This window comes from Apium graveolens, chromosome 8 (assembly GCF_009905375.1).
Source record: "Apium graveolens cultivar Ventura chromosome 8, ASM990537v1, whole genome shotgun sequence".
NCBI lineage: Eukaryota > Viridiplantae > Streptophyta > Magnoliopsida > Apiales > Apiaceae > Apium > Apium graveolens.
The window spans coordinates 103,953,445-103,971,026 of NC_133654.1; the positions used below are offsets into that span (position 1 = coordinate 103,953,445).

At 37.4% G+C, this 17,582-nt stretch overlaps 1 protein-coding gene across 1 annotated transcript; it reads right to left on the reverse strand.

Moving 5' to 3' along the window:
* Positions 1–11,854: 11,854 nt before the first annotated feature.
* On the reverse strand, positions 11,855–14,260 carry LOC141679823 (uncharacterized). Its single transcript, XM_074486209.1, has 4 exons — positions 14,125–14,260; positions 13,459–13,924; positions 12,641–13,041; positions 11,855–12,243 (listed from the first exon to the last, which is right to left on the reverse strand). The coding sequence occupies exons 1-4, from the start codon at positions 14,258–14,260 to the stop codon at positions 11,855–11,857; spliced, it is 1,392 nt and encodes a 463-aa protein (XP_074342310.1).
* Between the last annotated feature and the right edge of the window lie 3,322 nt (positions 14,261–17,582).

The window sequence follows — 17,582 nt, forward strand, 5'->3', positions numbered from 1 at the left end:
ACCTGAGGGATCCGGCTCTGTGGTGTGTTTTATATTCGCAACAAGGTTGCTGTTTTGATAAATGAATTGATTACTTACCCAACACTCGGGAAGTAAAATTCTTGGACAAGTTAATCCATTAACAGGCATCGCCTGGGAAATATCGGTGAGTTTTCCTTTCCAACTAGATACGACTTCTTGGTGGAGCCGTATCAACAAGTTTCTACTTGGGGAAAGGGGGAAACGAGCTTTACGTTTCAGAGTCATGGATTTCATCTGAACTAGGAGTGGCGTAAGTGGTCGAGTGGCGCCGGCCCAGCCTTATTATATTGGCCCAAATGGCCTGGAAGTTCCGCTAAGGCGGTCCATTCCTTAGGAGTTCAGTGTTCGGTTGACAAGTAAATCCGACAGGTTCTCCTCTACATGTAGAAAATGGTGGGGTTGCACTACTACGACTGATCATCGTAAGTGGTCTTCCTGGCACGGCAAACTCCCGTAATGAGTTCATCATCCAATTGGATAATTTCTGCAACACTACCCAGAGCACTTCGATAGAAAGGCTACGGTTGGGCGATTGTTGAGTGTTGGCAGGGTCAAGTTTTCAAAATGATGTTTACATCAAATGAAGTATCTCGTAACTTCATTTTATTTTGATAATATTTTAAAGATTTAATCTATTCAAATCTTGTCTTATAGTCTCATCTATGTGATGAACTTTTGAAGCTAATTATAACTTGAACGGTGGTAATTCAACTAGTATTTGGGAAAGATATAAGTATATTGGGGTATCTTGTAACTTCATCTTTTAAACTTATATCTAATTAATAATTGTCTTTTGAATGACAAAGATTTTCAGAAAAACGTTGAGACAAGGTTAGATCTATGAGATCACCTTGCAACGATATTTTTTTATATACAGTTATACACTGGGACTTTGTGTATATTATGCATGGAAGAGGACTTCCAATATTTTGAAAAGTATATATGTATATATATATATACTGAATATTTTGCGACTTCATCGCATTAAGATATCAACTTGGTTCATTGCTTTTGACCAAGACTTTCATGAGTACTAAGAGAAGGCTCATATACTATTAATCATTATACATATTATTTTGGTGGGCTTGCTGCTCACCCTTGCTTTCTTTTTTCATCACACAACAACAGATAGAAAGGATGAACAGGACCAAGCTCCCGATTCGCAAGCGATTAGGAGACGTTCCGCAGTTTTCTAAAAGCATTGATGCCGCCGTAGCTGAGGTAGGAGCTACCAATAGGCTAGGCTTTCAACTTCTAATGTACCAGATTTATGTATATTTATGAATTGTAATAATGGCAAAGAAATGTAAATTTATTCAGAAACCTTTTTAAGGTGTATTGACTTAATTGTGGAATAAACGACTTGTGATTATTTTTGGATATTCATCTCTGAGACTATAACTTGTGGTGTGTGTGTGTATATTGTGGGGTCACAGTAAAGAGTAGTTGATTGTTTAATAAGATTGGGTGTTGTTAAGGGAAATGGAACTCATGACAACCCGGATCCCCGACCCCGGATTTGGGGGTGTTACAGAAATGGTATCAGAGCTAAGCGTTATAAACCTCAGAGATGATGGGACGTTAAGATAATAAGTTCACAAAGATAATAAGAACTCTTGCCAAGTTCATAGTCGGGCTACCTAACGTAAGACTGACAGTTAAAAACCCTTATGGGAACCCTTATAAATGTAGCGATAGAAGCGTAGTTCGTTATCGTATATGGTAGCGGGACTCCGAACCCTGAAGTTGAGGAACAACATCGCGATGATATTTTATTACTAATTGGAGATCGGATTGTGGATCCGATAGAGTGTCCTAATGCAGGACCGGATGATATTGATATTGAGGATGTAGCGGTTGAGGATGTTGTCCTAGTAGGGATAGTTGTTGAGGAGGATCCCATGGAGGATCCTGACAGGATTGGATAAAGGACCACTGATGAATTGATGACCATGGTTTGGTCGACTACCAGAGGTAGGATTGGCCGGTCACTACCGGAGGTTCGTTCAAGTTGTAAAGATAGTAGCCCCTTTAACGCGGCTTACTCGTAAGACTGAGAAGTTTGAATGGACAGAAAAATGCGAGAACAGCTTTCAAGAACTGAAGCAGAGGTTGGTGATGGCCCTTATGCTGGCATTGCCGGATGGAAAAGGAGATTTTGTGAAGTGTAGTGACGCTTCGCACAAGGGCTTAGGGTGCGTGCTCATGCAGCACGGTAAGGTAATCGCGTACATGTCAAGACAATTAAGGTAATATGAAATTCGATATCCCCGCTCATGAGCTTAGGCTCGTGGAAATAGTTTTACCCTAAGGATTGAAGGCACTACTTGTATGGAGAGAAGTGCGAGAATTACCTAAGCCATAAGTGCTCTAGTACATTTTCACGCAGAAAGAGCTCAACATATGCCAGAGGAGGCAGTTAGAGCTAATCAAGAATAATGATTGGGAGATTCTTTATCATTCGGGGAAAGCCAATATGGTGGCTGATGCCCTTAGTAAAAAGGAGGGACTCAAGATGATAATGTCTTTTGGAGAGTTTATAAGAGATTTTGAGAAAATGGAAATAGAAGTGAAGGTAACCAGAGCCGGTACCGAAAAGCTGTTTGAGATTGCAATACAGCCCGAATTATTGGAAAAGATCATATTATGCCAGAAAAAGTTATGAATAAAGGCAGAGAGCCAACAATTAGATAAAAGATTAATATCGAGAAAGATGATAAGGGAATAATGAGGTATTCCTATAGAATTTGGGTTCCAAAATTTCAAGAGCGTAAGGATGAGAACTTAGATGAGAGCCATGGTTTGAGGAATAAGATTTAGAGCAAACCCTGAACGTGATAATCAGGGAGGTCGCCATCAAGATAGAAGGAACCCATGACATAATGGAGTGGAAAATGAGGATTTTAAATTAAAAGATGACCCCAATTATGGGGAGTAGGATGAAACATTTCATACTAAGGAAACAGAAAGTCGAGTAAGGAAAGGAGACCCGAGATGGTACTCCTATACGGCAATTCATGGACCTGTCTAAAAAGAACTTAGACTATTATCCCCAACCCCCACCCTGAGGAGACAGTGCAGTGAGAAATTCTTTCAGGACCTTTAAGTCGCTAAGCTCTCAGAGTTCCATGGAACAAGCTGACCCAGCCGAGGCAAGAGCCTGGCTAAAGGAAATATAGGAATCATTTGAGATTCTAAATGATTGACGAATCTCAAAAGGACTGTTTTTGTCACTTACCCTCCTAAGAGAGAGACCACCCGCTGGTGAAAGACCAAGAAAGGCACGGAGCAAGAGATTATAATAAACTGATTTAAGTCCAGTCAATTGTTTTCGGGAAAGTAATTCCCAAAGATAAGGAGATAGTGTAAAAGCTTTAGAGCCAGAACAAAGGCAGACGAGTATGATAAATTATGAATCTAAGTTGTAAAAGTTGTCAAGATTCGTTCTGAGGACACGAATCCAGAATGACGGGATGTTTGAAATCAATGCTTATGTTGTGTTGGTTCATGAAATAACGATAAGAGAAAGGAAAATAAAAAGAAACTGAAGTGGAAAGGAATATAAAGGCAATAGAGTTTGAGGAATGATAAAGGAATTGGGTATGAGGAAACCCTAAAGACTCGTAGCAATAGAAATAGAAAAGTATGTAATCGTCAGGATGAGGGTGATTCACCATGAGTTAAAATTGCTGGGTGAAGGCATAAGAGATACATATATTTTATCCCTAGTAAGTTGGGAGGATTCAAGGAAACCTTGAGATAGTTCGAAGGATAAATAATAAGACGCGGATAGACTAAGGAGACAAGAAAGTAAGAAGGTAGGAAAATTGGATGAAGGAAGTGACCTTCAAGAATGTGAAGTGTAAGACCGGTGGCTTGATACCCAGAAAGGGAGACGCCAGGTATGAAAGATATCCCAACATTGAGGTGACTGTTGAGATAAACAACAAAAGTAAACACGGAATTATTAAGAAGAGGTTCACGTTGAACACGACCAATATCTTCCAGAACATCCTTGTTATCGTTACCAAATTAGGAAAGAAAAGCGGATGACCATTGTTATCTTTTGGAGGCCATATGGATTGACCTCAATTTGAATAAGGATGCTATTATGAAATTAGGTATAGACTATCGAGGTGGGAATGATTGAATAAGACACCCTTATCAGGGATATGTGACTTGATTTATCCATGGAAGGATGCAGGTACCTTTTTAAAGGTGGAATTAAGGATAGAACATCGGTAACTTAAAATGAATCCTAGGGGAATGCATAAAGGTTGGCATTTCACCCTTAATAGGGATAGTATGAAATTTGACAGTATGAATTGGAAAGGATTAAGGTAATAACAACCTTTAAGAATCAGTGGAGAAATTTGCAGAAGTATATAGACAATGGTTCTAGTAATAGTAAATGGTATTTTAATATGCCCTGTATCTAGGGAATACATGAGGAATGATTGAAGGATAACCTTAGAGGTTTTACAAGGAGAAAAGTAATATTCAAAATTTTCAAGAATAGAAATGTTGATAAAGGAAATATGACGTAATTATAATGTTGCCAAGTGGGGCACGTGTTAAACCACGAGAAAGTATGGATCGAACCAGTAATGGTCGAAATTATTCAGGGCAATTAGGACTTAAGATAAAAGATGTTCTAAGTATGATTGAGAGTCAGTCGTGACAGTGATTAACCTCTAAAGATTGAGGCAATAACTTATGGAAAAATGGTGATTTTTTTTATTCATCAGATATTAAAGAAAAGCATTTTCACATAAGCTGTGATTGAAATAAGGTAGAAAATTTATTTGGAGGTGGTTAAAATGACATTGACTGTAAGGAAATTTTACTATCAGGAAAGGCCAAAGAGGTGGCCGACACTTTAAACGTAAAAGGATAATTATAGGCGCGTGTGCCAAAAGAATACAGTGATGATGGTTAAAACTGTGAAGGTTGTATTATGGTTTGGAAGATTGACATTCCTTCCGATGACTGTGCAATACCCAACCGTAATAGTAGTTGGTAAAGGTTTAATTCGTGTAATCGCCATGAACGGGCTATCTATCTTAGAAGGTCCTATCTTGAGATAAGCCAGAACCATGTTTCAAAAAGGACTAGATGAACCCTTGAGTTAATTCTTCTATTTAGGGCGTATGATTTAGAATGGTATTAACCTGCTATCGTTGCTTTGATTGAAACTCTTCTGCAATTTTATCTGCTTCATGTCATGTATGTATGTCAGGATCAGGAGTGTTCTTCATGAATCATGAATGGTGATTATGTTACCTCCTTAGAAGAATTCGATACGATATGTATGGACTCCGTATAGTTAGCTATTAAGACTTCAAGGAAAATGAATGACTACAGTAGGTCAGTGGTGGACCATAGTAAGGCAGCAATGATTCTGCGAGTAATGAGCTGTTTACAACCGTGAGAGTTGTATTGGAATGGTTGTTGAGATTGAGTACCACTAATCGGGTCATGGTAGTGTATAATTTATCATTGATAGACTAATTAAGTAGAGTGTCTACCTATTGAATATTTATTCTTTCTTATCAATAGAGAGTCGTATTACTATATGAGGAAGGTTGCGGTACAAGCATAGAATTTTAGTAACGGTGATGTCTGGAATGAAAACCCAGATTCGATTTTCGAAATCGAAGGAGTTTCAAAGGTGATTGTGTACAAGCTCGATGAAGAGCATGGGTCCATAGAATGATGGACGGAATAGAAATATTTAGGCATGGGAAATACGATGCTATAATACTTGATGTTGATATAAATACATATGTTTTGTTCTCCTATGACAAACCTCTATAGTTCAGAGGTAGGTTCCAAGCCAGATATTTTGTGGCAGTATATTTTTCATATATACAATTCTCTTCCATTCGTTCTTTTCTCTTCTTTTCATTTCATGTAAGCTGAGAAGAACAACCCTTCCAGAAGGGGAGGTATTGCCGAATGACTATCTATCTGTGTGATAGAAGCCGAGTAGGATACCAGCTATTGTTTAATTGCTTGTCAAGTACTAAAGGCTGGCCACCTTCTGTACTAACTATGCGATATAACAAGTGTTCATGATCATAGTGATCTCTCAACAAATTCCTTTACTTCTATTTGATTGATCAAATTTTGGAAAATAGAAACAACTGATAAAGGAGTAATAAAATTGTGATAGTATTCGGAATGGAAACACATTCGTGATACTAAGGTTGACGTGGTTATTAAAAGGTTATAGAACGCTAACGAGCAAAAGTATAACTAGTATAATATTAGGAACGGAAGGTAGTAGCGATTACGAACTGGAAAAGAATGGGTATTGAGAAGCAGAAGCTCTAATGCTAAAAGCAATAATGAGAGTCTGTGCAATAGACTTAAAAGAATTTGGAATGATCACTTAATTCGGATTGAGTTATTTTACGACAATAGATCATATGTCATTATCGAGATGTCGCCTTATGAGATCCTTGAGGGAAGACAATGTCGATCTCCCTTATGTTAGGATGAAGTTGTAGAGCGCAAGATGCTCGGACCCGCAGTAGTCCAAAGGACCAAGGATATGATAGATCTAATCAGAGGATGGCTGGTAGTAGCCCAAGATGGACATGATAAGTATGTTGATTTGACACGAAAGGATAAAGAGTATGAAATAGGGGACCTAGTAATGTTATAGGTATCCCTTGGAAAGGATTGATGAGGTTCGGAAAGAAAGGAAAGCTAAGCCTACAATTTGTTGGACCCTTGGATATAGTAAGACGTTTGGGAAGTTAGCATATGAGCTAGCCCTAACCCCGAACATGTAGCAGGTCGTAACGTGTTTCACGTATCAATGTTAAGGAAGTGTAATTCAGATGCCAGATAAATAGAGGCATATGAGCGCATAGACATGCAACCAGACGTAACCTATATGGAGCAACCAGGAAGGGTATAGATTAAGAAGGAACGAGTGCTTAGGAGAAGGATTATCAAACTAGGTAGAGTTTGGTGGTAGAACTACAATGTGGGAAAACTACTTGAGAGTTAGAAAGTGCAATGCTAAGAGAGTATCCCTATTCATTTTCTATCTGATTCCGGGACGGAATCCTTTTAAGGAGGGGAGACTGTAATAACCCCAATTTTTGGGAAATTTTGAAACCCTTATGAATAGTGTTTTTGCTGAATGAGAAAACTTTTCATGCCACACTATGTAGGGGTTCTGATATGGATATTCTGAGATTTTATTAGTACTTTATATGGGATATAAGTGTATGTAAAGATCGTCAGAATCCAAATCCGAACACTTTGATTTTTCCCGGAAATCCAATAGATACGGAAAGAATTGAGTATAAGGTAACAGGATAAAAGGATTTAAATTAAAGGATTATAATAGAGGATCATAAAAAGGAATTTAATGTATTGAGAAAGGTTAAGGGAACCTAAGTAATAAGATCCCGGGTATGATCCCTCGAACGATAAACGAAAAAGAAAGTTAAGCGAACCGTATAACAGATCAGCGGTCATTAGGCAAACGATTAGGAAGTTAATCAAAGGGATTAGTGGGAATGATGTCATCCAACCAATAGAAAGAGGACAAGGAGGGGAGGATGACATCATGAGGATGACATAGGCATGACAAGAAAGGAAGGAGATGTGGTGACTTTTTAACCACACAAAATCAAGGGCAACTAGGTAATTTACTAAATCAAACACAAAAACAAGCCAACCAAGCCAAGCAAATCATTTTCATCAAAACACAAAAACCATTCTCTCATCCAAGCAAGCTTGCTCTCGGCTTTTACTATTGCAAATGGAGGAGAAATTCAAAATCAAAGATCCAAGCTTCCTAAATTAGTGAGTTAATTCCCTAATCATCTTCATGCTTAGTTAAGGCTATATCATGAGTTTAAGCCATCAATTCCTTCTCCATCTTCTTCATTTAATCAAAGAAGAAGACTATGAATAGTGTTTTCAAGTTTTTAACTTGAAGTTTTTCTTGTTTTTCTTGAAGATCCAAGCTTTCCTAAGACTTCTCAAAGCTTCTTAAGGCTTCCTAGCTCCTCCCACCACTTCAAGGAAGGTATACCATCTCCAAACCCTAGATTCCTATATATTATAAGATGATTTTGATTAGTAGGATGATATTGTAGCTTGTTGTTGTGATTAGAGTTTGGGATTTGAATTGGTAGTGAAATGGAATGGTAAATGTTGAGGTTTTGATGAAAAGAACTTAAGTATGATTAAAGTTAAGCTTAGGCATAAGTATGAATGATTAAATTGAATTGGTTGGGGTTGTTATGATGTGATGAGGATGGATGTTGGTTGTATGTTGGATTTGAGGTTGATTTGGAATGGGTTTGAATGGTTTAAAATATTGGAAATCGCGTAAACATAGCCGTCGTAACGTCCGATTTTCTTTGGACTGTTTTTGTGCATAGCATTAGGACCCGAGAACCCCCTGCTAGATTATGACCACTGCCATTTTTAGATAGCTCATGTTGTGAGCTTCGTTTTGATATGTAGTTCGTTCGATTCCGATGCACGGTTTAGGAGAAACGACCGTTTCAAGTAACGGCGTTTCGCGAACGAAACTTTTCCCCTCGCCTTACTTTGAAACATAGGTTAAAGATCAAAAAGGGTTAATTAATGTATGAAACATTTATGGTAAGTGTGTTAGGCAGTTGGTAAGACACTCGCGAAGGTATCGCCTTAAAACTCGTAAAGGTTAAATTATTAAAAATCGTGGAGCTGAGGGTACCCGAGTGACTTAAGAGAATCAGTAAGCGCAAAACGAGCGTTAGAGTCTGAGTTGGTTAGAGTATAGATTTACAAGTGACTTTGGTTTAATTCCAACTTACTTGTTGTTTATAGGTTACCAGACTCGTCCCGAGCCATTCGTAACCCCCAGTCGCTCAGGCAAGTTTTCTACCCGATATACTGTTGTTGTGATGTAAATATATGTATATGCATTATCTTGTGATAGTGCATGATTGTTATTAGCAAATTTTGCGATATATTGGAGCATGCTGATATGGTATATATGCATGTCTGTTTCGTAATCTGGTTATCTATCTGTTGATTTCAATGCTTATAGTTGCATAATACCTATGCTAGAAATAAGCAAGTAGTTGCGTATACCCTTAGTATAGGGGATAAAAGGTGAACATATTTCTAAACCGGGAGTCGATGTTCCCGAGTATATTATATATATATATATATATATATATATATTTATATATATATGGATATAGTTTTTAAAACTATGGATCGAATAAGGTTTATTCGATACCTTTATTTTACTTAATTGAATATTAATTTGAGTATTCATTCGAGGGCTAATGACTCAGTTTATTTTATTATTTGAATATTATTTGAATATTCATTCAAGGGCTTATGACTCAGTTTATATTATTATTGATTATTACTTGGATATTCATTTGAGGATGTATGACTCCTTTATTTTATGAATATTATTTATAGTATTCATTCGAGGTATTATGACTCCGCTTATTACTTAATAATATTCTTTATTGTATTAAAGAATAAGGTGTCGATAATCAAACTCACTTTTGATTATTCAAATAAAGATAGTACTTTCGTATAGGTATATCTTTGGTTATTTAATATTCATTTCAAGTATAAGTTTTAAAACTTCTACTTCAATTATTTTTATAAAGATTATTCTTTATGGGAATATTATTTAAATAATAATATTCAGACATTTTCTAAATATTCTGGGGACTGATTTACTTCATTAAATCAGCTTCACTCCAAACATTCTTAAAAATGTTTTGCGAGTCTTCAAAATGATTTTTAAAAGTTAGAGCGGATCCCAAAACTCATTTTTTTTATATATTTAAGATCCTCCTTTCGAAGGGGATTTAAATACTCGCTCAAAACCTGAGGGATCCGGCTCTGTGGTGTGTTTTATATTCGCAACAAGGTTGCTGTTTTGATAAATGAATTGATTACTTACCCAACACTCGGGAAGTAAAATTCTTGGAACAAGTTAATCCATTAACAGGCATCGCCTGGGAAATATCGGTGAGTTTTCCTTTCCAACTAGATACGACTTCTTGGTGGAGCCGTATCAACAAGTTTCTACTTGGGGAAAGGGGGAAACGAGCTTTACGTTTCAGAGTCATAGATTTCATCTGAACTAGGAGTGGCGTAAGTGGTCGAGTGGCGCCGGCCCAGCCTTATTATATTGGCCCAAATGGCCTGGAAGTTCCGCTAAGGCGGTCCATTCCTTAGGAGTTCAGTGTTCGGTTGACAAGTAAATCCGACAGGTTCTCCTCTACATGTAGAAAATGGTGGGGTTGCACTACTACGACTGATCATCGTAAATGGTCTTCCTGGCGCGGCAAACTCCCGTAATGAGTTCATCATCCAATTGGATAATTTCTGCAACACTACCCAGAGCACTTCGATAGAAAGGCTACGGTTGGGCGATTGTTGAGTGTTGGCAGGGTCAAGTTTTCAAAATGATGTTTACATCAAATGAAGTATCTCGTAACTTCATTTTATTTTGATAATATTTTAAAGATTTAATCTATTCAAATCTTGTCTTATAGTCTCATTTATGTGATGAACTTTTGAAGCTAATTATAACTTGAACGGTGGTAGTTCAAGTAGTATTTGGGAAAGATATAAGTATATTGGGGTATCTTGTAACTTCATCTTTTAAACTTATATCTAATTAATAATTATCTTATGAATGACAAAGATTTTCAGAAAAACGTTGAGACAAGGTTAGATATATGAGATCACCTTGCAACGATATTTTTTTTATATACAGTTATACACTGGGACTTTGTGTATATTATGCATGGAAGAGGACTTCCAATATTTTGAAAAGTATATATGTATATATATATATATACTGAATATTTTGCGACTTCATCGCATTAAGATATCAACTTGGTTCATTTCTTTTGACCAAGACTTTCATGAGTACTAAGAGAAGGCTCATATACTATTAATCATTATACATATTATTTTGGTGGGCTTGCTGCTCACCCTTGCTTTCTTCTTTCATCACACAACAATAGATAGAAAGGATGAACAGGACCAAGCTCCCGATTCGCAAGCGATTAGGAGACGTTCCGCAGTTTTCTAGAAGCATTGATGCCGCCGTAGCTGAGGTAGGAGCTACCAATAGGCTAGGCTTTAAACTTCTAATGTACCAGATTTATGTATATTTATGAATTGTAATAATGGCAAAGAAATGTAAATTTATTCAGAAACATTTTTAAGGTGTATTGACTTAATTGTGGAATAAAACGACTTGTGATTATTTTTGGATATTCATCTCTGAGACTATAACTTGTGGTGTGTGTGTGTATATTGTGGGGTCACAGTAAAGAGTAGTTGATTGTTTAATAAGATTGGGTGTTGTTAAGGGAAATGGAACTCGTGACAACCCGGATCCCCGACCCCGGATTTGGGGGTGTTACACTCAACATATCCTCCAATGTCTGAATTGTCTGCTCTGACTATCCATCAGTCTATGGATGATAAGTTGTACTAAAATTAAGTCTTGTACCCCAAGCTTGTTGGAACCCCTTCCAAAAATGCGATGTAAACCTCTTATCTCTTCCAGAAACTACCGATACAGGCACATCATGAAGTCTAACAATATCTCGCTGAAAAATCTCTGCTAACTCATGAACATGTGTAGTCTCTCTAATAGGCCAGAAGTGATCGGACTTAGTAAGTCTATCAACCGCCACCCATATGAAATCATTCTTCTTGAAAGTCCTCGGCAAATGAGTCACAAAATCCATAGTAATGTTTTCCCACTTCCAAACTGGAATATCTAGCTGCTGCAACAATCCACTAGGCCTATGATGGTCTATCTTCACTTGTTGTCATGTAAGACATTTTCCACAAATTTTGCTATATCTCCCTTCATTCCACTCCACCAAAAGTGTTTCTTCCAATCCCTATACATCTTGGTGGAACCTGGATGGATAGATAATGAAAAACTATGAGCCTCCTTTAAAATTTCCTCGCGAATTATCGGATCTGCAGGAACACACAATTTTCCACCCAACCATATCACACCCTCAACATCAACACGAAAATGTATTTGCTTTCCACCTGCCACCTCGGATCTAATAGCTTTCAAACCTATATCATTCTTCTGGGCTTCCTTAACCTTTGAAACAAGATTTGGTTCCACTTTCAAATTTGCAATGCTACAATTTGATCCTCTAATATATAACTCAACACCCAAGCGCTCCAAATCTGAAATAAGGTGCGGCTGAGTAATGAGAGATACAACACTCCCCAAGTTCTTCCTACTAAGAGCGTCTGCCACTATATTCTCCTTCCCCGGATGGTACTGATATTTGCATCATAATCCTTAAGAAGTTCAAGCCACCTCCGCTGCCTCATTTTAAGCTCCTTCTGAGTAAAGATGTATTTGAGACTCTTGTGATCAGTAAAGATATCACAAGTCTCTTCATAATGATAGTGTCTCCAAATCTTCAAAGCAAAGACCACTACTGCTAACTCCAAGTCATGGGTAGGATAGTTTACCTCATAGGGTTTAAGCTGCCTAGAGGCGTAAGAAATCACTTTCCCATGCTGCATAAGAACACACCCCATCCTCTCTTAGAAGCATCACTATAAACCTGAAAACCTCCACTCCCTGATGGCAACACAAGTATTAGAGCTGACACCAATCTCTTCTTCAACTCTTGAAAGCTCTTCTCACGATCACCATTCCACTCGAACTTGATTCCCTTCCTCATTAGCTGAGTCAATGGCAAAGCTACGGAAGAAAAACTTTCCACAAAATGCCTGTAATAACCTGCCAAACCCAAGAAACTCCTCACCTCCGTCACATTGCTAGGTCTGGTCCAATTAGTAATATCCTCGATTTTCACAGGTTCCAACTCAATGCCCCTACCAGACACAATATTCCCCAAGAATGCCACTTCCTCCAACCAGAATTCACACTTGGAAAATTTTGCAAACAACTTTTTCTCCCTCAAAATTTCAAGTACAGTACATAAATGCTTCTCATGCTCCTCTCTACTCCTAGAGTATATCAAGATATCATCGATGAAGACCACCATGAATTTATCCAGATAATTATGAAAGACCCGATTCATCAAATCCATAAATACCGCTAGTTCATTCGTCAACCCAAAGGACATCACGAGAAACTCATGATGACCATAACGAGTGCGAAATGCAGTCTTCAGAATTTCTTCATCCCTAACTCGAAACTGATGGTAACCTGACCTCAAATATATCTTTGAAAAGTACTTCGCCCCATGTAACTTATCAAACAAGTCATTAATGTGTGGCAAAGGATACCTATTTCTGACAATCACCTTATTCAACTCCCTATAGTCAATACACAATCTCATGGAACCATCCTTCTTCTTCACAAACAATACAGGAGCGCCCCACGGAGACACACTTGGCCTGATAAATCCCCTATCCAACAACTCTTGCAACTGCTCCTTCAATTCCTGCAACTCAAGTGGTGTCATCCGGTAAAATGCCTTAGATATAGGCTCAGCACCTTGAACTAGTTCAATAGTAAACTCCGCCTCTCTATATGTAGGCAAACCTGGTAGCTCATCGGGGAACACATCTTCATGCTCCCTCATAACTGGATAATCCTCGATGCGAGGTTCATCCTTCGATGTATCCTTCACGAAAGCAAGGTAGCCATCACAACCCTTAGACAATAATTTACTCGCCTTTAGAGCATAAATTAACTTAACATCCCCCTTCGGCTGAGACCCTTGGTATAAAAATTCTGGTTTATCTGTATCCCCAAAGATCACCCTTTTTCCTTGACAATCAGTTGTGGCACGATGTTCACTCAACCAATCTATGCCCAAGATAATATCAAAGTCATACATATCCATCGGAAGCAAGTTAACCTTATAATTTCTATCTTCAAAACCTATCGGACACTCTGAATATATATCAGATATAATAACAGAATTCCTCATCGGGGTAGCAATAGACATATAAGGATATAATAATCAAGGTGCAACACCAAGATGACGAACAAATGATAAAAACACAACAAAATGGGTCGAACCAGTATAAAAAACACATAAGCATCACATCTACCAACAAGAAGTGTTCCTAAAATGGTACCTGAATTAGCTGCTACCTGATTTGCAGTCAATGCAAATACTCTGGCTATAGGATTTTGCTGACTGCCACTACCACCGCCAGCTCCTCCTCCACCAATGTTGCAGGACACTGTACAATCTTTTGCCCTGTGGGACATGCTACTACACAAGAAATAAGCCCCCGTCTGTCTATAACATGCTCTACCCGGATGATGTCCACCACATGTAGCACAAGGAGCCACTGGAATCATATTGGGGTTTCCCCCATACACTGAGTAACGACTCTGCCCATGTTGCCGATTCACCACTGCTTAGCTTGCTTCTGTCGCTGAAACTGCTGATTTTGATTCTGACCAACATACTGATTTCGACCATGGAATGACTGACCACCCCTATTCTGATTTTTTCCGTGCTACTATCCCTGCTGACCACTCTGACCTCCATACCACTGTCTATCATGTGCAAACCCTGATCATCCCTAGTCCTCTTACTACCACTATTAGACCTGGAAGTCCTGAAATCTATGCGCTCCTTCTCAACATCCTTTGCTGCATCAACCACTTCTACCATATTATCAAATTTAAAAGAAATTATGGAACCCCTCAGATAAGACTTCAACCCCCATTTAAATTTATCATCCTGTTGTGCAGCAGTCCCTGCAACTGTCCAAGCAAATCCAGCCAACCTTATAAATCTTGCCATATAATCAGTAATGCTCTCATCATGGTGCTACACAATAGAATGAAGCTCCCTCAAATAAGCCTCTTTATCAGCATTAGAGAAGTACTGCTCATAGAATACCTCCTTGAATCCATGACATTCCAAGGCCTCTGCATACTGCTCCCCTCTAGTAGCTTTCACTCCTCTCCACCACCTCTGAGCATCCCCCTCCAACTTATACACAGCTAACCTGACCTTCTGAATCTCATCACAACCCAGTGCATCAAAAATCTTCTCGAGATGAACAATCCAATTTTTAGCATCAATAGGAGTCGGTGTTACACTAAAAGAGTCTGGTTTCTCCTTCACAAACCTCTCCAACCACACAAACGGCTCCAACTGATGGCCCTGACCATTCTGATTCTGATTTCCATTGCCATTCTGATTTTCTTGTCCATTCTGATTTCCCTCTCCATTCTGATTTCCGTGTCCGTTCTAATTTCCCTCGCCATTCTGATTTCCTTGGTCTGCCAAAGCCTGTTGTACAACCTGAGCCACTGCTCGCCCTATCATCTCAGTAAGCTGAGCATGGTCAATATGAAAAGGAACTCGTCCAGGAGGTATCTACAATATAAGATAGCGAATGAATGAAGATTACGAGAATAAATATGACGAAGCAGTTACAAACAGATTTCAAAATGATGAATCAGAATAGAATGATAAAAAGTAGAATGAAACGAAATTAAATAGAACACCCATCCTATCGTCTGCCCAAACTCACAGGTCAACCTAAGTAGGTTTTCTACGAGAAAGAACCTAAGCTCTGATGTCATCTCTGTAACACCCCCTTCTTAAATTTAGAAGGGAGATATTACTTAAAATCCAAAAACTTGCGAACATAGCACTAATATATTTCTAACAATAATTTAACAGTCTAAAATCTCCAAAATAATATTAAATCTCTAAAATGTCAAAACTAATAATGTAAATGTAGAAATCTCTAATTAAATAATTAAGTCCAGATAATGATAAAGTCCAAAATCCAAACAATAAATGAGGTAGCTCTCCATCACACAGTCCCAGATCCCCCTAAGTACCTTCCAGAAAAAGAATACGGCATGAGCCAAACACCCAGTACGGATTAGGAATACAATTTATAAAATAGAAAATCAGAAATTACTATTTCACAGCTTATAATAAAAATAATAATTTTAAAACAAGCATGGCTGAAACAACGAGGGGTTAGGATATTTCATACCGACATCAAAACATATACAAATACACATATCATAGGGTACCTAATGCGTGCAACAGAATGGTTAACGTGTACGGCATATACAACGACACCATAAATCAAATCACAAATCACACTTTGGGTGCACCCACGTATCCTGAACAAATATCAAATGTGCAAAAGCTCCTCCTAAGAGCTAACAGAAGGATACGCCGTGACCAATCACATTGTCACGGAAGTGCCATGCCACTGGTACCGCAATAACATGGTTGTAGTACCCCTATAGCTGGTTAACTCGGTATACCCTAAATCACACTAAAGGTCCAAATGAAAAATAATATTTCTCATAAAATTTAAAAATCACCTGAGACGAATAATTCAGATTTCCAAAGCAGAGGGTGTCGTAAATAAATTTTGAAAACCGCATAAACAGATATCCAAAATTATCTTAATCAAATTTTAAAACAATTTTCGGAAATTAAAATGATCAAAGTAAATATTAATGATACGAGCAGAAAGTAGAACGGAACGAAAATAAAATATGAAATTGAACAAATTAGAGATATTTAATTTCTAAGAGGAGTAGCTCCGAATAAAAAGGGGACATAATCTGTACCTTGAATTTCACAACTAAAATACTAACAAAATTCACAAAGATCCGCTAACTCCCTGATTCGCGATCTAAATAGAAAATTTATAATTTTTAGCATGCATTCACTTACAATTTATTCTATTTATTTACTTAGATATTTACTCATAAATTGTCAAGCACATCTACGAACTATAAGCAGTCCACTAGCCTTGAACACTAATAAATACAAAATAGTGCTATCTGTACGCCCCTGACTTTGTTATATAATATGCTAGTTAACATGCCTGACGACCAATTTAATATAATAATAATATAGATATTATTGCAAGGACATTGAAGCTTTAATAACTTGAATTTAACAATTAAAATTAAACTAATATACTTAGCAGATAACACATCACTAGTCACTAGTTAACATAACGTAAAAAATATTAACATATTATAAATCATTTATTATAGATTATATTACAAATTATTTAACATAGATTATGGTGATCCAAATACATGCTTGAGAATAATATAACAAACTGGGTTGTAAACAATATGAAAACTCTAGGTGTCAATCATTAATTATATATTATATACATATGAGACCTAGTAAAATAGAGCATAGTAGCATAATTCGTATATTCATATCGGATCATGATAATAATTGTAGAAAATTAAATATTCACAACACATGTAATAACGTATTAAAACTTATTATAAAATAATAGATATCAAAATTAAAACTCTAGGACTCGGTGATAGAAAATGTGAATATAGCTTCACTACCCTAACACAAATTAAAATAAGTGATTGTACAGTCTAAGAAGGGAACCGAAGATATGTATTGGTAAGAACAAAATCAAAACTTTAATTCTTTACTCTAACAGACAAAAGCATGAGATCGTTTGAATATTAAATTATTTATACTCAAAATTGGATTAATGACAATAAGAATACCCTTTTGTGCTACCGTATGAATGACAGAGTCTCTCCCGCTGGTAATCTC